General features: G+C 39.0%; 2 protein-coding genes across 2 annotated transcripts in view; both read right to left on the bottom strand.

Moving 5' to 3' along the window:
• The window catches only part of tub (TUB bipartite transcription factor), a 43,711-nt gene extending 40,428 nt beyond the window's left edge, over positions 1-3,283 (bottom strand). Inside the window, exon 1 of the mRNA XM_008405242.2 lies at positions 3,069-3,283. Coding sequence (XP_008403464.1) covers positions 3,069-3,124 — 56 coding nt within the window. The 5' untranslated portion in view covers positions 3,125-3,283. The remainder of the gene's footprint in view (positions 1-3,068) is intronic.
• A 2,474-nt stretch (positions 3,284-5,757) lies between these two features.
• rras2 (RAS related 2) overlaps positions 5,758-22,368 on the bottom strand; it is a 34,592-nt gene continuing 17,981 nt past the window's right edge. The window contains exons 2-6 of the mRNA XM_008405241.2: positions 13,793-13,880; positions 13,524-13,626; positions 11,485-11,593; positions 10,467-10,585; positions 5,758-8,560 (exon numbers count right to left, since the gene is read on the bottom strand). Coding sequence (XP_008403463.1) covers positions 8,473-8,560; positions 10,467-10,585; positions 11,485-11,593; positions 13,524-13,626; positions 13,793-13,880 — 507 coding nt within the window. The 3' untranslated portion in view covers positions 5,758-8,472. The remainder of the gene's footprint in view (positions 8,561-10,466; positions 10,586-11,484; positions 11,594-13,523; positions 13,627-13,792; positions 13,881-22,368) is intronic.

The following is a 22,368-nucleotide window of genomic DNA, read 5'->3' as shown; positions in this document are numbered from 1 at the left end:
CTAAAAACGAGCAGAGAGGGGGTACTTTGGAAACCACTGCCTTAGAGTCCACAATGGAGTGAACAAGTGAAGAATTAAACACTGTGCCTTTTTGGGGGATTGTTTCCTTTTTTTCAGTTTGAGTCAACTTCTTGGTGAACCACTTTGTTTCAAACAGCTCTACAAAGTTTTATTACACCGTCATTTTCTGTGACTCATATTCAGAAACAGCCTCCACAGTGGCCCAGATGGACAGTGGGTTCATGCTTGATAAGCATTTCATTGATCTTTAAGCTAATTCAAAGTTCTGCAATGGATAAAAATCAAATTCAAGCACCTGCAGAGCAACAGATCTGGAAGACACAAATAAAGAAAATGTTACAATTCAGAGGCAAAAAAAACACAGGTCTAACGGTGAGAAAATAAATAAATAAGAAAAACCTACCAACAAACACTGACTAATGGCCCTCCCACACAATGTCCAATGGTTATTTACACAAAAACATTAGGACACTGGAAAAAAATTAGTCTGTTTTTTGATTCTGGATGGAATCAAAAAATCTGGATGGATGGATGGATGGATGGATGGATGGATGGATGGATGGATGGATGGATGGATGGATGGATGGATGGATGGATGGATGGATGGATGGATGGNGGATGGATGGATGGATGGATGGATGGATGGATGGATGGATGGATGGATGGATGGATGGATGGATGGATGGATGGATGGATGGATGGATGGATGGAACAGATAACCTGTGAAAAGATCAAGCTTCTCCACCTTCTCCCTGTGCTGTTTCCTAACGTAATTAACATGTGTTTAAAGTTGAAAGCAAAACCTAGACAATAATTTCAAGATAATCTCTATTTTTGGTTTAAAAGAATTAAAAAATAAAGATCTGAAGGCTCCGAACTGCATTTTGTCAGGCCGCCTTGACCTTCATCTCTGGGATACAGTGTTTGCTGAGTAGGTGCCAGGACACTGTGTATTTGTACATCCTGCTGACAGACGGAAAGGCTCCAACATGAAACGCAAACACTACAAAATCCAGCAGCATTGCACAGCAAAATATCACAGTTGGGCTTAAAGATGAATTTGAAACCAACCTGAAAAAAGTCTTTAAAAGTGGAGTACATTTAGATCAACTGTGAGCATGCTCAGGTAAGCCAGTCCAAGAAAGTTCACACAGAAAGCAGGCAGGAAAATATCAAAAGAAGTCTGTAAAAAGCCTAAAAATGTTATCATTGGACCTTCTGGTACTGTCAACATAAAAGTACTTCTCAATCAAAAAAAAAAAAAAAACACTGCACAAGTTTACTTTAGTATGGAAAGATTTTCTCACAAAGATGAAGACTTTTGGAAAATAGTTCTTTGAAAAGATGAATCTTAACTTAATTAAGAAATAATAAACATCATTAAAAATGAAAGATGAAGGGGTGGTATGGTGGCGCAGGGGCAGAGCACGACCCACATATTGAGGCCTTGGTCCTCGTGGTGGTGGTCGCAGGTTCGATTCCCGGCCTGGTGACATTTGCCGCATGTCTTCTGCTTCTATTACCCTATTTCCTGTTGAACTACTTTCAAATAAAGGCCATTAGAACCAACAAAACCTTCAAAAATAAATAAAAAGTTCCATAAGAAGAACCTCATACCAACTGTGAAGCTTATCTCTGGAAGTGTCATGGTGTGGGGATGCTTTGCTACAGCAATTCCTGGCCAGTTCACCCCTAGATTGGGCCTGCTGTGAATTTTACAATTTAATATGTCAGAGAGTGCTTGAAAAAATTAGACAACCTGTAGCTGCCTGCTTTCTAAAATAAAGCTGTACTTTATTTTAGCAAAATAAAGTAAAGTACAGCTTTACTTTACTAAAGCTGTACTTTAGTACAGCGAAAGCCGTGCAACACAGCAATGATCCAAAGCTTACCAGAAAATCCACAAAGGACAAGTCAAGAATTAAGATATGAAAAGTCCTGATATTGAGTCAATCCCCAAATCCTGACCTCGCTGAGTTGTTGTGGGCTTACATTGAACAAATAGCAGGGCAAACGTGTGACCAATGTCACAGATAAATTGTCAGAAGAGACAGCCCACTCAAGTTATCCCAGGCAGAGGGGAGAACATCTGGATTTTATCGTGATATTTTTTGTTTAATGAAAGAAAAAAAAAAAGGTGATATTGTAAAATCAGTTTCCTGGATGTGAGTAAAACAAAACATCAATAATGTGAAAATTTGTCAACAAATATCTAAAAGACAGTGGCTCAGGCAAAAACTCTTTGTGATGCCCAAGAATATATTCAGAATATCAATTAGACTGACTGAGCCAAAGCATATTTAACATTGCCATGGTAAAACCTCCTGCTCTAATAATCAATGGAGCTGCAACTACATTTTACAGCGTCTATCAGCCCAGACTGCTGCCTAAGTCAATAAGAGGCGAGGAGCGTTCCCTTCTTTAAAAAAATAAAAAAATGTTTAAAGAAATGTGCCATTAGCCGCTGAGTGAACTCAGAGCAATCAACCTTCACTTGAATGTGTAGCCTTCCCTAGTGAAGAAGCTGAAGTCACAGACACAATCACGCTGACTGCCAAGATTTGGCTGACACTATGCATACAAAATGAACATTGCTTTTAAATTCCCATTTAATTTATCATAAGCAGTTGCATTTTAAATTACTGACGAATATCATTAACCTCTGTAGATGTTCTGATAACTTTCTAATAGATAGATAGATAGATAGATAGATAGATAGATAGATAGATAGATAGATAGATAGATAGATAGATAGATAGATAGATAGATAGATAGATAGATAGATAGATAGATGTGGTTTTGTATAACACACATGCAGAAACTGAGCCTTTCATCTATCTGCGATACGATGTGATGCTGAAACCTCCCATTTCCCAGCTAGTAAATACTAGGGGGGAGGAATTCCCACTAAGAGACGTAGTTACATCCTTAAAAAAGAAGAAGAAGAAGAATCGGCCTTCCTGGACCATGAAAGCGAAACCCACCAGACCTGACAGCGGCTTTAAAAGCGTAGACAGCCCAAACCAATAATAAAAGACTCCGCTTACCTGTCATAACTCCATCTACTGTAAGACATGCTCCTGTTGCTGCTGACTCCCTCCATTTCAACCCGCGGGGACGTGGAGCGGTCGGAGCGGACGACGAGACGGTAAATAAAATGAAAGCTTTCAAGCCGCGGAGGGTCGGAGAATATCTGGAAGCGCCTGTAAGTGAATGGCAGGGAGGCTGAGCGCAGCTAGACCTTCTTCTATGGACTATACCACCACGGAGAGGGGAGCGCAGCTGAACGTGTCGGAAACCTGAAACAGACAGACTGATGAATCTGAATAAACAGGTGGTTCCTAATGTTGGGGTCGGGACCCCACAGTGGGCCGTCATCTACCAAGTGGGGGTGACTGTGAGATTAATTCAAGTTAAAAGGCTGTTTCAGATATTTACTCTTCCGAAAAAATGAACTTTATGATTAAAATGAAATCACATTAAGTAAAATAAAAATAGTGAATTGTTTTATTATTGATATATAATTGATATAACTCCATCCAGAAAGACCCCAGGCCTGAATGGAAACCCAGGACCTTCTTGCTGTAAGGCAACAGTGTTACCCACTGCGCCACTGTGCAGCCCTAACTGGAAAATACAAAGCTAAATTTGTAAGTGGTATACTACTTAACAATAAATATTAGATGCAGTAGATGTGAATAGTTCAAAAACAGCAAATTATATTATTAATATTAAGCCAGAAAAAATATGGTGAAAGTATTTACATTTGTAAGAACGGGTCATACTCCATTATTTCCAAGGAAAAAGGTTTTTTTTCTCTTTTTTTACAACATAAGGAAATCTGTCAGAGAAGTCTCTCCGGGTGATGCTGGAGGAATCTTGTGTCAAATTAGCAAAAATTATGTGACTAACAAGCAAAAGTTTGGGGATTTTAATAACTTCAAATGAATTTTATTTAAAGTAAACATATCTTTGTAAAGAGAATAAATACTTTTCTCAACAAATTCAATTTATATATATGACCACTGGAAACATTTAGGCTTGTTGTCCTTAAAACAGTCATTTACACTCTCTAAAATGATCAAAGCATAAAATTATAAAATAGGCTAAATTAATGAATTAAAAAAAGGAGAGTATTCCTTTAATATAAAGTTTTTAACACAAACTATGCCAATAAACTTCCAGTAGACCAACTTCCTGTGGCATAAAATTGCCTAATAGTTGTTTTCATCTCTTTGTGTGGTCTGACAGCCGTCTGCTTCTCTATAAACCCTTCAAATGGAGGCATTAAATGTCCTTTTCTAGGTTATTTGTTTTACTTCAAACAGGCTACCATAGCTTTAGAAGTGTGTTTGGTTATGTGGATTATTACTTTGGAGATCCCTTAATGATGCTTTCAGTATCACCATATATTCTAGTTTTTTTGATGGAACAACTTGGAAGAGCAGACATTTTGAAAAAGTTGCAGACAAGATGTGCCTCAATAAAATATAACATAGAGAAAATGTATTCATTAATTCAACTTAAACACTGTAACATATTCTACATGGATTTATTAGGCACAGAGTAATATATTTGAAGTTTTAATTTCTGTTAATTTTGAATTTAAGTACCTGTAACAGGTACTTAAAGTCTTCTATTGCATTTCTTGGAAAAATCAGAATTTTAGATTAATTATATAAATACATTGAACCAACACCAGCAGAAGACAGTTCCCAAAATCCCACTTCACTGTGGAAAAAAATTTACTTTAAGAATCTTGTATGTTTTGCCTCTGCAATCTTTCTCCAGACTCTTTGACACTTTATTCACAAATGAAATACAAAATGTACATTCATCTGCAAGGAGGTCTTTTTTATCTTAAGCCTAGGAAAGTTGCTTCTGACATCGTGTCTGGTTAAAGAGTGGCTTAATGCTTCGCAGTAGCCCATGTTCTGGACACATCTGTGTGAGGAGGCTTTTTAAGAACCGACTGCAGCCACAGTCCACACCGCATAAATCTCCATCAAACTGTTCCAATAGACTTTGCTTCCTAATCTTCTCAAGGCTGTATTTCTTGGGCCTTTCCCTACTATACTTTTTCCTTTCACTCAACTTTCCATGATTCTTTTTGGACAATGCAGTCTATGGAGAGGAAGCTACATCAGTGACTACGTTTTGTGGCTTGCAATCTTTGTGTGCAATAAATTCATGTGCACTACTGTACTAAATACATTTCTTTTTAGATGAACTGGTATTTGTGCAAAACCTCAGAAACATGTATTATTGTATCTCACAAAATATGAAACAAAACAGACCGCTTTCAGGTGAAAGAAAAGCCTAAGCGACGATAAAGTAGATGTGTTGCAAATAGAGCAATTGTAAATACATATATATACAATGAGATTGCTTCCAGACAAAAGCTTAATCTTTTCTGAGCAATGAGAGCTCATATACGGTTTACGGAATCACAATCGGCTCTTTAAAGAAACAATTTCTATCTTTTCTGGCTCAATAACAGATTTTATTTTAGCAACAGAAGCTAGACACAGGGCAAAAGACACCAATGTGAAAGAGAAATCAAACAGAATGATGCAGAAGCACACTTAAGATTAGCGACAAGATGAGATGTGGGCATTTAAATCATAGTGCCAGAAGGTTGCATGATCTAAACAATCATTTCCCTGACCTCCAAGTTTGACCTGACATTTCACAATCAGAACTGGTGGTGAACACCTCAAGATAAATATATTCTTATTTTGTGACCCAAAAAAAAAAACAACAAAAAAAAAACCAAAAAAAAAACCTTGGCTACATTTAGGTGAAACATCCAATTGTTCAGATTTGGGCCAGCAATCATTTTCACGTTAAAAATAACCAAGGGAGTTAGATATTCTTCTTTACATATAGACACAGCCTGAGCTGTGAACATGTATTTACTTATAAACATATAAAAATACTCAACTGGTTTTATAAGAAAATAATGTATAAAAGTAGAGTAGAAATATTTAATTAAGTTCATTAATTCCATCATCTGATTTTCTTGTTATAGTACAAGGTGAAGGTGTGTGAGACAAACGGCAGCACTTCGTCTGAGAGCCCGAAGAGCAGCGGATTGCTGTTGCGTCTCTTCAGTGATTACAGGTCCCGCGGTGTGTGAGGTCGCGCCCTGCTGCAGACGGCCCGTCCTACGAAGTGCACCTCGAAGCTTCGGCTCGTCCTGGTTTTACAACCAGCAAACCAAACTGGGACAAAAAAAAAATAATCTAAGTAACAAACTGACTCGAGGGCACAAACAAATACATCGCCATGGTGTTAGAGGTGCAACAGCAATGTGAGCGCAATCAGAACTGAGGAGAATGATTGCAATGATCTGAGCCGAGCAGAGCTCTGAAAGCCTTTCTTAGTTTACAACAAGCTGATTGTTTTTTTTTTTTTTACATTGATTTACCAGTGAAAAGTTAAGTACAAGAGCACACAGAGTTTCAGTTTTGTCTGAAACCATGCCAGCTTGAGGCTACACAGTTTGCTACTGATAGTTGAAACCAGACATACAATGTTCAAAAAGACTTGATACCATTTTTTACACTCAGTGTCTGGTATAGTCAAAATCTTATTTTTTTTTTATTAGTTATTCTGCCTCCTAAATGACAGATTAATTGATGTATTACTTTCTTTAAATTCAGAAGTTTTGATATGCACATATTACCTTTTCAATAAGGTCCAGCTTGATGTCATAGCTTTGTAAGCTTCTAACACATCAATGCACAACATTTTTGATTAAATAGAGGCAGACACTCTCCTTGTGACACCTTATGAATTTTAAAAGGAATTATCCACAACATTAGGATGAAATTGTAGAGCTCCACAAAGTCTTGTGTTCTTCATCAAAAGTAGTTTTGATGAAGAAAATGTGTATCAAATGGAAAAGAAACAGAAAAATGATCCGACAAGGATGCTGGTTGAAAGAAAATTGTACCAAAAATTAGTTGAAAGGCCTCCTCCATGAAGAAGCCATTACAGAAAAAAAAAATACCCAAAAATATTAGAAGATGCAAGAACAGAGTGACAAAGAACTTAGTTTTCTGAGACTGTGTAGTCTGATTAGACAAAGATGTAGGTTTTTCCTCTATAAAGACCATAATTACATTTCTGAGAAAAGGCCAAACAAACTCGATAACCAGAGTGCCCAATGCAAAGTTCTTAGTAGAAAGGTTGTGTGCAAAGTTGAAAAGGTTGGTGCAACCAAGGTGGCCTATAAACCTGACACAGTTACTCCAGTTGTGTCAGGACGAATGGGCAAAAACGTCAAAGATTCTCACCCAAACCATCGAGTTTAAAAGGCAATTCCATCAAACACTAAGAAAAGGTACGCAAACTTCTCAATTTAAAGACTGAAGATTTTTTTTTAAGTTCCATAATTATGGTGTTAAGCAAACAGAAATAACTTTGGTAATTCTAAATCTAAAATAGACTTAATTTCTATATTGTCCGACACTGAGACAAAATGGTTATGAATCTTTTTTATGCAGGTGTGGAAATATCTGGTTTTCACAGAGTTGAAACCAGATGTTCATAATCCGCTTCGAAGATTTTCAAGTTTACCAAAAGAGGTTGCACCTTTTGGGAGGAAAACTGAGGCGAACACGACGCGTTGTGTATGTCAAGAATATGATTACAATCATTCAATCTACAAGACTTGGGGAGGGGAAAAATAATCCTAATACAGCAGACAATCCATATTTGGCAATTGTACTGAAAGCATAAAAAGGGGGAAAGTTATCCACTGCAGAATGCCAGAAATGTCTCAATATATCATTAAAGGATGTCTAGGAATTACATTTATATACATACATATTCAGTTTCTTATATGTAAAACCAAACTCAACCTCACACACTGCACTGTGGTGATTTAATAGATCATTAGAAATACACTTTGAAAACCACAACAAATGTCACATATGTACAGTAGCAGATTAGCACATGGGGAGTAAAGGTGGATATGGCACAACATACACGAAGCTTCGCAAGATAATCTCTCTGCTCTGGTCAGACCCTGGAAACTAAAGAAATGTCATTAACATTCTGGATATAGATTTCATTCAAACTCGGTAGCAAGTACAAATGTCACTACAAGGCAAGAGGAGTCCTTCAGAGTACAAAACATTTCATTTGTCAGGCTGATTTTAAGAAGGCAATGTTTAGTGTTGGTACTCTCTCGTGTGGATTAGATCGCAGCTGAAGGTAGAGTGGTGTTAAAAATTTGGCATTGTCAGTTATCCCATAGCGATGTCCTGGAAACAGCAGTTCCTGGTCCGAGTCAACTCAGAAAAGGCCGTCTGAAGTCATGCACATGGAGAAGGCAGCGGTCACTCATCCACTTGGGATGTAATGTCAGGCAGAGTAGAGGGGCGGGGGCAGAGGGGAGGGGGTGGTAGATTATCTGCATGAGTTAACAGTGATAAGGCAGACTCAGACGATCACACAATGGCAGCCGGTTTTGTCTTTCTCTTTTCTCGTAGGCTCCGGCGACGGTGGACATTCTTGTTCTTGGAATTTCCTGTTGGAAAAAAAAAAAAGGTGAAAACTGGACTGAGAACTTTTTGGATTGTTTCATTTAGAAGATGAAATGGCATTGACGCTTCACTCACATGGTGACTAAACTTAATATTGTTTAACTTAACTCAAGCGAATTAGTTATAACTGTCAATCCAAGTTGATGCGTTTTGATTGTGTCATGCAAGAAGACTATCGCTTTTACACAGAGGTTACAGAACGTGAAACTTTCTTGCACTTGTAGCGTCACAAATGTTGAAGAAATCTGAACTTGATGCAGCTATAATCACACTCTGACCAAGACTGTTCAAGAGGCCTTCATCATAATCTTACGGTACATACATCGATACCGGTCACATGATGATGTTTGAGTTAAACCTCGGTGAGTTTTGAGCCGAGCGTGCTCGTTTCCCTTCTCGGACCTCGAGTTAAACACCATTTCCAGACAGCTTCATCGTTACTGAAATCTCATCTGTCTCGTCAAACTAAAATTACTAGAATTTATGTCCAAACAGCTCCTGAAACACTGCAAAACACTCCTCTGTGGCTCATACCCACTGACATCATTGTAAGCAAGATGGAAGACGACAAGAGAGAAGACCGATTCAGAGAAACACAGATCCCGAACCAGGAAGCCCAACTGAATCATCATCATCAAACTTGGTCTAATTGATTTTAAAATGAGGCTGTGTTTTTGTTTACTTCGATATTCCTAACATTTTTTTGATTTGCCTTTGAACTCCCAGCTTCAGAGTGACCTCTGAGGAGGGCAGACCAGCTGAAAAACAATGCTTCCAATCCAGTTCTGAAACTGTAATCAGTCATCTGACCCAAATTTAAGTTTAGCCGTCTCTCATATCAAAGCTATATTGGGCATTACAGCCACCGCAAGCTTTTTCTGCCATCAGATCTCGTCTCGTGTTAAAAGACTGTGTTCCAGATGTCACCAGAAAGACATACTTCACGCACACATAAAAGGAATCTAATCACTGGACAAAACATGTCAGACGACTCGGTGCACAGTGATCCACAGAGAGCCTCATACACACCCTCTGTTGAAGTCATGAAGACCCCAGAGGACCCTCTGTGCTCTCATAGGAGCAAGATACAGCCCTATTGTAAAAGAGCTCAATACTTTCCACTATGCAAGGAGCAACAACAACAACAAAAAAAGAAAAATCACAAAGAATGTGTTTGTCACGAGGAGTCTGGCTGCTGTAACACCTTTGCTGCTGACGTGTAATCAGTGGTGTTGGAAAATTAGCTAAAAATACAGCTACTAATTGCAGCCAGTTTTCTGTCAGCTGTAATCAGGGTAATAACATAAAAAGGCACAAAGTTATGCAATTAACTAGAGCTGCACAATATCAGGAAATGACTTGATTGCAATACTGTTGCTGAAAACTGTAATGAATAATATTCATTGTAATTTATCATCATCACCACCACTTTTATCTCTCATAATGTCCCCACCAACATCTAGGAGATTCAGCATTTAAAATATGCATCAGGTGTGGACACTCAGAGGCCATCTAGTTGGATAAATTTCAGGATTTGGTTGATGTTGTGACCAAGTTTTGGTCATTTGTTTTACACAATTATTCAGCCGAAACAGGTGATAAAAAGCTGCTCTGCTGGTTTTTATTGACCATTTCCTGGTTGTTCAAAAGGCATCAAAGACTCTCCACCATAAGGTACCTGAGATGAAGTATAAATGAAAAATGTTAAGGTTGGATTTTTCTTAGATTTTACAGTCGAAGATTAATTTTCATCCTTTATGTAGGCCTTTACAAAGGGTATAAATAAGCTTGGAAAGCCCTGTAAATTTTGACTAACCACTAGAGGACCTTGAACTAAAACCTCCACTGACCTCTGCATCAATAGTACTGGAAGAAGAAGGGTCAACTTACCTGATTACCCTAACCAGCTCGTGAAAAGCCTGGTCTACGTTCATACGGATTTTAGCTGAAGCCTCCATATATGTGACTTTTAGCTGTCTGGCCAGCTGCTGGCCCTCTTCGTGGGTTACCTGCGGTGAGAGGTAGAGCAGAAGATTGAATCTTCAAAAAAACAGCCCCGAAATCCTCAAAATAAATATTACAGACTCCTCAGACAAGTAAATAGTTCAACAAAACATCTACAAATGTGAATAAAAAGCATATTTTAGTTAGTTTTTCCAATTGTTAACCTCACTAACTTGTACGCGAGAATTATTTAGAGCCACATTTATACTGTAATGTCCGAAAAACATATATTTATGCGAGTTTTTTTTATTACAAATGTGTATTATATAAATATAAAAATGGGATGCAGGTTATTAGATGGCAGTAGGTGGGTATGAATTCAAACTGCAAATGAAGCAACTACAGAATTATCCACATTTATGCGTCAAATATATACCCAAGTTTTACTTGGTTTTACAAAAAATTTAACACAAAATAAATGCAATAAAGAATAGGCTTTAGGTTTATGCAGGGTGGGATTTCTTAGTGTTCAGAAATTTACTGAATAGGGATTAGCAATCAGCGCAGATCGAGGGAAAATTGCCTTGATTTTCTCTGCTGCCTGCTGATTGGTGCAGTTCCAGTATTTAGAAATGGATAAAAGTCTGGCAGCCATGCTCTTTTTAACCAATAGGGGGTGGTGTGGATTCACCAAAAGAAATGATGATTGGCAGAACACCAACAGGGAGAAGATTCATCATTTCATCACGCTCCCTTCTTCATCAGTCCTCCCTTCCTGACACCAGAGCGTCAACAGAATCTCTCAACATCCTGTTGCATCTCTGAACCAAGCTTGCAGCTGCAACACTCATGCTCGAAAGCCTGCAAATCCGAATCCCTCAAGCCACATCTCCTCGGATGATAAAAAGCACGTGCGTGTTTCGTCCGTAGGCGGGTTCAGATCTCTCCAACCTGTTGGACTTACTTGTCTCTGCAGCTCCAGATCTGCCTTGTTGCCTACGAGGATCATGGGGAATTCATCTCTGTCTTTGACTCGCAGAATCTGTCTTTGGAATTTGTAGATTTCTTCGAAGCTGTAAATCAGATGGCGAGGTCTGTTACATGTGTGTCAAAAGGCATACATTCAACTCCTAACAATGCAACAGTAAAAAAAAAAAAAAAAGAAAAAGAAAAGAAGCATCCCCACCCACACACATGTACACACTCGAACAAAACCGTCGAACATGAGTGCGGGGTTCTCTGTGCAGGGTTAAACATGCCAGTCGAGACGGGAGGGGAAAAAAAGTCTGCCTGACTATTACAGCAGCGCAAAATATTTTTATCCGAGGCTCTGCCTCCCTCTGCCTGACCCGACTGTTGCCCCACTATAATACAGATGGCATGTGATGGCAGGCTTTCAACTTTACAGCAAATAAAAATGTCAGTCTGGGAGGGGAAAAAATAAAAAAAGAAGAGCAAAGAGGCAGAATGTAACCACAAAGCCGAGACGGCATTCCAGTCGTGTTGAGCACATAGTAAATCTGGTAAGACTTGACTAATATAAATGGAGGAAGGAAAGACTGTTTACAACATAAACATTGGGAGGGGGCTTAGGGTGGGAACAAGGGAATGCAGCTTACTTTGCTGCTGTGCAGCAGACATGACACAAGGGATGGGCAGCGAGAAAATAAAAGAAAGAAAGAAAAAAAATATTTAAACCCAAATCCTGAACAAGTAGAGACTCTTTTTTTTTCTTACCTGATCTAGTCTAGACAGTAATTAAAGCCCCTCTAAACAGAGCATGTCGTGCATGAAGGATTCACCTGAAAACAGTTTGGCCGTGTACGTTTTGCAGCCTGTTTCCTCCTTTCGCCTCATTAATGCTGCCCGAGCTCGTGCGGTGGCAGCGTAAACACACGCATCGGTGTCACAGCTGTCACATGTGCAACAAAGCAGCAGGTGGAATAAGTTGTGCTTTCGTTTCAAACCCACCTGCTGTTGCCAAACCAGGCAAGGGGTGAGAATGACGGTTTCAATATGATGCTTTTTGTATCTCTGGCGACCTGATTTCAAAGCAGCTTAAAATGAAGGCGCCTGAAACAAAGTTTAGCAACAACCGCATGAGGCTTTTAAGGGGACCGTTTGTGCCTGACAGTGTTGTCAGTATATACATACATGCATGTTTTGAGTGCACACACCGCCGGCCAAATTTATTAGGACCCCTGGTATAATAAACGTGAAAGAAGCCTAAATGTATGTTTATGTTTTATTGAAGTGGAGTCAGATGCAACAGAACTATCTAGAGAACTACAAGATTTAATTTGAATATAATTATTTACAGGGAAAGAAAATCCCAACATTAAGAAATATTTATTTTTAACAAAATCACACATGGTACATTTATTGGTACCCCCTAAAAACATCTTGATACGTGTAAATTAAGCATTTCTATGACCTAATAAGGATTATGACTTCCTGTTTTTTCTGGGGTACATTTAGTAAAAATAAAATTTGACTTGATTTGATTTGATTTGGTAAAAGTACAATAAAAAAAATTCTGATGCGAGTCCTTCAAGTAAATGTATTCAAGTAAAATTTTTTGCAGTAAAATAATTGATTCTAAGGTTTTTTTTCACAACTTTATGAGGGTGCAAAAAAAAAAAAGAAGTGCAAACTGACTCCCGAGTCTTAACCTGTACCTGAATTTGTTTCCACACATGTGCGCACACATGCTATTGTTTAAGCAGTAGGCAGGCTTTTAATAGAAACCTAAGGTAAGTGTGTAGGTGAATTAAACAAGAGCAGGGCGAGGACAGGAAGTGTCGAGAACAAAAGCGAATGACAACAAGAACAACAGCGAGGTCCGGAAGCACGAGCAGCAAAAGTTAGTGTCAATGCCAGATTCATGGTTCTTGTAGTGGAAAGAGTGTGCAGATGTGAAAAGCACACAGAGCTTTACAAAAAAAAAAAAGACACCAACACAGAGTGTACGTGTGCTTGCTCAAAGTGAAAACTGTCACCTACCTTCCTCTGTCGGTGACTGAGAAGACGAGCAGGAAGCCCTCCCCTGTCCTCATGTATTGTTCTCTCATGGCTCCGAACTCTTCCTGTCCAGCCGTGTCGAGGACTGCACAGCGGCAACACGTGCACACACATTAGCAGAATAACTCGCAGCAGAAACACACCGCTCAGAACCAGCGCCTCATCAGAAGAGGCAAAACAAAACGGAAACGAGCAAACGGTCGAAATGTGTGTCTTTGCATTTACTCTGGCCGTGTTTGTTCTGCACTTACTGTCCAGCCTGGCCGGCCTTTCATCAATCACGCACTGCTTGGTGTAAGAATCTTCGATCGTAGGATCATAGTCGGTGACAAAGTATGACTGCATGAGAGAGAGAGAGAGAGAGAGAGAGAGAGAGAGGAGAGGACAAAACAGACCATATGATTATTTAAATCCAGTTTACATTGCAGGCGATTCTCAATAAATGACGTCAGAATGTTTAGTTTTTTCAGCGAGTCGATATTATTGATTTTGTTTTATTCCGGTTCATTTTTATGGCTTTGGTTTACAGCTAATAAAAACATTTTTTTAATATAATTTTCTCAAAAATTGTGCATTATTTAATACAGAACTGTCAGCCAACTACAAAGTATCCCCATGTATTGTATATGATATTTACTCACTAAATTGTCCAGAGGCTCTTTTTTGCATAAATGACTGAATCAGTGACTCCAACCACAGCCCAGACTTGTGACTCTCCCCCAAATCCTTAAATATTTACAACCCTCCTAAGCCTCCAGTTATCCATGCTGGTTGCGCACCATTATCTCTACCTCACTTTTTTCTTCCATTCAACTTTCCGATAACATGCACCCACACAGCGCACTGAACAGCCAGCTTCTGAAGCACTGATCAGAAGCTGGATGACATCAATCACTGCTTACTGTCAAGTCAGCGATCTGAATGATAGTCAAAGATATGGAGGAACTGAATCGTGGGTTGTCATTAGCTGCAGGCCTTTATTACCCAATTTAATCTGTGCGTAATGAATCTCTTTAGCATCAAAGATTTGCTTTTTGAGAACGGGATCACTTAACTAAATACCTTTTCTGACCCTATTCTGATGTAATTTCACCACGTTTCAACTGTCCTACTCTAAAGTTTTGTACTTTTGGAACCTAAACGTCTGATTTCTGAGGAGTGCATTGGGTTTGTTCCCACCAACATACAGTTATAGTTATCAGATGAGCAGATCTTTGTTCTGAGCTTTTATTCTTCTGCTCCAAGCAGACATAATTTTGTTATTTCAACTAATGCAGCTTAGAATGACTGTCCACATGGATGTCTGCATGGCTGGCTTCAGAACAGGGCAGACGTGGGAATAAACAGCCACTCTATGCTTGTGTTTTGGGTTAAAACAGCACAGACAGCCTCGCTGACCTCTACCTTTCCTGGATCTCTCCAGGCAGAAGGTAAACATACTGTCTGTAGCCACCTGCAGAAAAAAAAGTGAACTAAATATTCTGCTACACAACAACCACGTGCTCTGCTTGCCCCCAGTTCCCCACCACCACCACATGCTGGTTTTAAGCAAATAACACATTTACAAAACGGTTTGCTGAGCTTCACGAGCCACACAGCCTGCCTGATTCTTCCAATTTGGAGCCAGTATCTGGTCTTGTAGTAACCTCAGCTGAAAGGGTGGGGCCGGGCAGCAGGGACGAGGACATGAAGAAGAAGGAGGAGTCACGCATTTTTTACATTTTTCCCATGTTTTGTTGTTCTCGCTCCCCTCAGAGACTTGTTAAGTGGTGACAGCTGAAGGGAGTGCTCAGGGAATGTCAAACCAACACCCGAAGACGCGGGGAGCAATCAGGGCAACGTAAAAAGAAATCCAGACACAATTCACACTCGGGTCCAAAGAGGAGTCAAATTAAACTTACCCCAGTCACACTCCAGTTGTCTGTGTATAGAAACTGTGTGATGTTTTACAACAGAGGCAGCAGGATGCTTATTTGGTGTTATTCAGAAGCCGACGAGACAAGAAACAGCCTGCCCCTGTGTTTGCAGGGCAACAAATCTTTGATGATCCTGAAAATGGGTGAGGCAGATTGAAACAAGAAAAAATAAAAAAAAAGCAACATGCCTAAATTTAGCAGTAAAGCAACTTTATAATTTCATAGAAAATATAGTGTCGTTGAATATCTCTGCTATTGGAATGTTTTATCCAGACAAATGTTTCAGATCAAACTCATTTTAACTTGAGACAAAGATAAGATGAGCTACATTTAACAAACAATACAGTTGTTAAATGCGTATTTAAATGACTATCCGCTCCAACGGATAGTCATTTAAATGTGAAAACATCTTTGCTCCACCAAATCGAATAAGCGATTTTGCAGTAACTGGCAGCGACTCTTCTCCATCACTGTGGAAGAACTGTGGCCCACTCCTCTCTGCAGAACTGTTGGAGAGTTTTCAACCCTGAACAACCTGCTTAAGGTCGTGCCACTTAAATCAATCAGATTTAAGTCTCCATCCACTTTGAATAGGGTATTACTAGGTCAACTTCATTAGAAGGTTCACCCGCTTTCTCCCCATTTGTTGATAATTTGCTCCAGCTGTGCTTCAGTCCAAAGACTTGAGAATGAATTTGTTTCCGATGTGTTCTTGAATGTCTTTACATCAGCGCTTGATGCATCTACTTTTTGAGATCGTCTGGTCTACTTCATGTTGTCAGAGATCCCATTTAGGTGAATTTTTGGTGTGGCAACAGGAAAAGGCATAAGTTATAATATTAGATATCGAATGCAATTGAGCTTGAAAGAGCTGGTGCAGAACAACATCAGCTCTAAAGCTGTTGGCACGTTTACACTCTGGTAATTACGAGTCCTTCTAAAACAATTCTCCCTGCCTGAGACGTCTTGTACCTTCACATTTTAAGCCCCCATTACAGCAAACGTTGTGGTTGTCTCACTGTGTGACCTACTTTCTGCAGGGATTTCGTTGTCAGACAGACGTCCCTACACGCCTGCCCACTTGAATTTGCTGATGCAATTAACGAGCAGATGTTCTGATGCAGATCTTGCAGCGAAGGACGAGCAAGGCATAATACTACCACCACTGTGCTCCACATATCACAGATATCCAATATCAAATGCATTTTTGAGATTCTTCTAACCTCGCACTGTTCATTTATAGAAATAGGTTGACTTTGAATACTTTGTTGACTAAATATTTTTAGTCATCAGTGTCTTAGTTTGTGGTCTTCAGCAGGCAGCAAATTAAGAAAAGGGCGGTTTCTTTCTTGAAGCCTGGCGGTACATAACGGTCCACTGAGCCAACATTAAACACGAAAGACTTTAAATATCCTGATTGTCATAAGAGACACAATGAGCACTAATATTTGCAAACTCTTATAACACTGTTATTTTAATGCATGAAGAAGAGTTTGCGTTGACCTCGATGTTGGTTGCAAATTTGAAATCAACTCAGAGAAACAAAAGCTATTATTGCGACATTTGAAATCACAACTCTTTCGCTTATGTAAATTAACTAAATTGAGGAGGTTTCACAATAATTACAGGTGTATTAATATCTTAGTTCAATTCTAATTTAATTACTGGGTTGTTTTTATTTATTTGTAGTCGCTAGCAACAACTGCATATTGATTGCTTCTCCCACGCCATTTGCGACTCTGTTGTTGCACGAGGTGCAGAGATTCTCTCCGTCACATTCTCCTGGCGTCTCTGCTGCCTGTAAGTACGCTTGCCTGCGTCACATCCATTCATTGCTGTTCAATAATTCAGCAGTGTTACTTTGCATCCTTAAACGCACCGTATTGCACTGCTAGCGTGCCTTCAGAGCTGACAGGTCAGAGACAAAAAGAGGGGAAAAAAAATCCATAAAATCCCCCCCCGCCCCCCGACCCCTCTTCCCACCACCACACATTCTCTTTAATCATTATCTATACAACTCTGCTACCTGTAATATTAGTGTCTGACCTCTTATGGCGATGTCTTCTTTTAACCTCTTGATCATATTTTTCTCCCTGGGTGGAGCTGAACATTTCTCTGGCCTCCTCAGTCCTCCCTTCCCCACACCTCTGCGTGTTTGGGTAGCTTAGCTGTAGCTTCCTGCTCTAACCAAAGCGATTGTCTCTTTCCTCCTAATAGATGACACTGTTTCTGCATCGCTGGCTGCATCGGAGCTGGCGATATCGAGGGCCGCAGTCCAGCCTGGCTGGGGTTTCAGTTGGCAGCGATGGGCTTGGAGAGGCTAACATGACTTGAGAAGACTACCGATAACCGAGTGAGAAATGCCAGTTTGAATCTAATCCAGTAATTTGACCTATAAAGCCTCATTTGGCTACACATCTGACTTGGTATATTTTAAAACAAACAAGAAGTAAGTTTTAGACAGCGACATGTTCAACAGGAAGAAAAACAAATGTTGATACTGAATGAAGTGATGTGCAAATAATTCAATTTGTGTTTCCATGTCAGTCCCAGCCAACTTAGTTGACCAAAAAATATGATAAAATGAAATAAACGAGGATGTTTTGGAACAATTTTAAAGTTGTAATTATTTGCTGTTGCACCAGCTGAAATAACTATTGCTTTGTTGGCTTTAAATAGCAGCAGCTAAACCGCTTTTTTTTCTTTTCTTTTAATTTTGTGGTAATACCATGACACTGTGACACCATGATGCTTTTACTTGATGTTATCAATGAAAATCTGACACCAACCAATACCTACTTAAGTTCATTCTTCTGGTGGAGCATCTAGATCTAATAAAAACACAATTGAAAAAGTTTTTTTTTTCCGTTTCACATACTTGCAACTGAACCAGATGACATTAGAGTTCTCTTAGTAATCTGTAAGAATGTATCACATGCACATACCAGTGAGGCAGACAGATTTTCTGAACACATTTTCAGGAATACACTGGACAGTGTGATGAGATTAAAAATTCACAGAACCAAATTCCCTCTTGTTGAGGAAAAAGGAACAACCCACCAACAATAAATACATAGACAAGTTTAACTGGCATTCAAACTGAGGAAGCAATCAGTCACAATCACACATCTACTTGAAACTCTGCCAACAGTGAAACAAACCAGTAACTGAATAACTAGGCTAGAACCAGGCCAGAGCAAGAAAGAACAGGTTTGTATGTGCATTTGTAAATCCATAATAATTATCTTTGAGATTTCTCCTCTTGCTACCAGCAGCAAAGTCAAGGTAAAGTTCAATCACCTTAGAACAAACTAAAACGCAAATGCATTAGCGAGAACAAACAAAAAGCAACAAAGGCACACAAAAAATAAGAGTGGGAACGGATGGGGAGGGGGGAAATAGTTGCAGCAAAGCATGTTACAATTTAGATGTCAGTGGGAAGGTGGATCAGGCTACACTTGGGTCCCAGTCTGCTTCGCAGGAAGGAAACTCCACCTCTGGAGCCGACTGCTGGCCCGGCCGAGCCCTCGGGTAGCACATGATGTCACAGATGACATGTTCTCCGATCCCACCCACAAACAGAAATCCAAACATGGCACTTGGATATCACATACTCTCAATTTTATTTTAAATTCATACCAGATGGATCGCTTAGTTGTTAGGCTTTTTTGTAATTTAAGTACCAGATCCTTATCTATTTTAAATATATTTCTGATTACTATTCTTCTTCTGTTCATAAAATGCCAGTAGAAGAGCATACATATATTTCTACAAGTCTATTTTATTTCTTAAAAAACAAAAGGTTGTTGGTTATGGTTACTCTTAAAATGGAATTATTAAATGTCAATTGAATGAATGGGGATCACAAAGTTGTATTACAGTTTATGGTGTTTTTCTTTCATCTATATATAAAAAATGTAAAAACTAAGTGCAAGATGTCATCAGCACATTTTCTTAATGGTTCAAATAAAAGATTTTCTAAACAATAACGCATCTAAAGATTAATAAGATTTAGTGAATGTATTAGCAGCTTAACGAAAAACAATTGGCATCGAGCCAGTGTGTCTGTGTATGGGCTCGTCAAAACTCAAATCAAATATCAGGATTGGGAAATCAGGTTTCACAAAAGCAGTTATTGTGACTAAATAAAACTTCTGCTTGCCAGCCATGAGGAAAGCAAGAATGAGTGACATATGTAGGCGTGTAATCCACATAACGCTTGCACTTGTGTGCACCCACTTCCTCCCTGCACAAACAGCTTCACTAGCGCTAAATATAGGTCGTTTTCCATCCCTGTCAGTTATCCCACTTAGTTGAAACCACCGCTTTTGACTTCAACCCAATAACGTCCTTACCTTCAAAGAAGTCTAAATCTCAGATTTATCACAGACACGACTGAAACACGCCCCTACGGCAGACAGTGGAGTCTGCCTACGGTGCTTTCGTAATTAGCAGGAACGCTCAGCTAAAATAAGCGGCCGTGGACACAGTTGAGAGTTACACATGTTCAAAGGAAAACTCAGAAAACTTCACTTATAAATAATCATATTTAATTGATATTTAAAGGTTAAATAAAAAAGATGTATTAAAATGCATGCTATAGAGCAGTGGTGTCAAACTCATTTTTATTTTGGGCCGAATCAAAAATCTGAATGTTCTTAAAGGGCCGGTTGCACCAGAATCTATTGATAAAACCAATAAAACTGTTAAAATATCAATAAATAGCTGTTACTCCTGGATTTCTGATTATTTTAGTGTTTATTTTTGCAATCAAAATGACAGATTTTGTGGTGAATATTAAGAAATATTTGTAATTGTTATTTTTTTTATAGTATTTACGTTAAATGTGATTCTATCACTCGCTGTATCAGTTACGGATTCAATGTTTTTGACCAATTTTGAGAAAATTAGCAGTAAAATCAGAACAAAAATGTGGACATTTTTTGATTTTGTGTGATTTTTGCAGATTTGTGAAAAACTGGAAGGACTTATTGATGTAATTTGGAGTCCAGAGGGCCACATAAAAAGCTACGGCGGGCCAGATTTGGCCCCCGGGCCTTGAGTTTGACACCTGTGCTATAGAGCAAACTGCATCTACGAGTATCTGCAGATTAAAATAAATCTAAACACTTCCCGACTTCTATACAGCCTTCTTTCTGCTTACTAATTTACATATTTTAGTATTCTTTTTACTAGTGAACATAGCAGCTTGAAGACAGTTTTCTTCAATGCTCTTAAATACACCTCTAAGATGTAGCCAACAACTTTCTATCCTATACTTATACTGTCCTGAATCTTCAAAATATTGTTTTAATGTTATTCTCACATCTTGTCTGAATGTATGTGGATAACCCAACTAATTTCTATAAAATAAATAATCATATTTTTCTAATTAAGAAATTCTTCAAAACAAGCCATTATTGTTTAATTTAAAAACAAACCAAACAAAAACAAACAGAAATTCCCCTCCCCCCCCCCCCCAAGCATCACTAAAACATAAATTATGGAAGTTTGCACATGGTCCAAAAGTCCATTTGTGATTGGCCAATCAGCACCTCAAGGAAAAAAAGAAAAGAAAATTAGCAATACATTTTGAGATTTGTTGAGATTGAGTTGCAGTAAATGGGGCAGTAAATATTTTGTTTGCTAATTTTATAAAATGTCTGTATTTGATTCTTTTAAACCTTTTTTCCTCCAGGCTTTGGACATGTTCACTGTCAGTAGTAATTCAGTAGTAACTGGTTCCACATCCAATCAGGAGAGTCCAAGAAGATGCAATTTAAGGCAGACTTGTAACAGACCGAAACATTGTTGGAGCAGAAAGGCAGACTGTCCTTTCCACAAACTGAAACATGGAAGTGGCAGAATGATGCAGCAGTAATGTAGCTGATTCTGAGGTCATTAACAAGTCTGTCTGACTGAAGTAAGGCATCTTCTTTTAGTTTTATTCTTGATGGCTCTGATGTGAGAAGCTGACCAATCAATTTAAGGAAGTTGAAACTCTTAATACCAACATTAATGTTGCATCTTAGAATTAGGTGAAGGGACAACCTTTTAAAACTCTAAGCAAACTAGTAATATTTAATCCTTTAAGAAATAGTCTTCTAGTTGGCATACCTTGTTCCCTAATAGGATGCCTTGCATATTATGGCTAAAATAATTTCAGTGAGGTACTTCTTGTAATCACCTCTGACAACTGTTAAAAGGAAAGTTTTATCCCACTCCTCTCTTGTTGCAGTCATACACATCCAGTTTCTCCAACATAACCAGCTTATGAATAAGGATCATTTCCATCCATCAGCTTTCCTACTGAACAGCCCGTTTCTCTATCATCCTACAGCATCCGAATGAGCATCTAACTGGGCTTTGGCCCAATCTGAGACTGGTGTCCAAAGATCAACTGGTCATCATCAACACTCTGAAAAACTTTGGTCTGGCCCTCGTGATGTCTAAAGCATCAATGTTTCATTACCGCACAGATCTCTCTTTCTGAATGCACTTTCTTATTAACAGAGGTAAGAGCCTGCTGTTGGTCCTGTGGCCACATTGTCTTGTTGTTGGATACTTGTTTTAGCGTCTTGCAGTCTGCTTTTAGGATAAACCTGTATGGAGGACCAGATCTGTCCATAGTGGGTGAAAGAACAAAAACAATAGTACGCAAGTTTCCAGGATCACTCAAATTTGTTTTGAACAAAATGTTGAAACTGCCTAAAACGATGAGAAAACTGTGAAAGTATTTTATTTTTTTTTATCCATCCATCCATTTTCTTGCACCCTTTCCCCTTAGTGGGGCCGGGAGGGTTGCTGGTGCCCATCTCCAGCTAACGTTCCGGGCCAGAGGCGGGGTACACCCTGGACAGGTCACCAGTCTGTCGCAGGGCAACACAGAGACACACAAGGCAAACAACCAC

Source organism: Poecilia reticulata, linkage group LG3, assembly GCF_000633615.1.
Source record: "Poecilia reticulata strain Guanapo linkage group LG3, Guppy_female_1.0+MT, whole genome shotgun sequence".
Taxonomy (NCBI): domain Eukaryota; kingdom Metazoa; phylum Chordata; class Actinopteri; order Cyprinodontiformes; family Poeciliidae; genus Poecilia; species Poecilia reticulata.
This window is presented reverse-complemented; position numbering and strand designations above follow the sequence as displayed.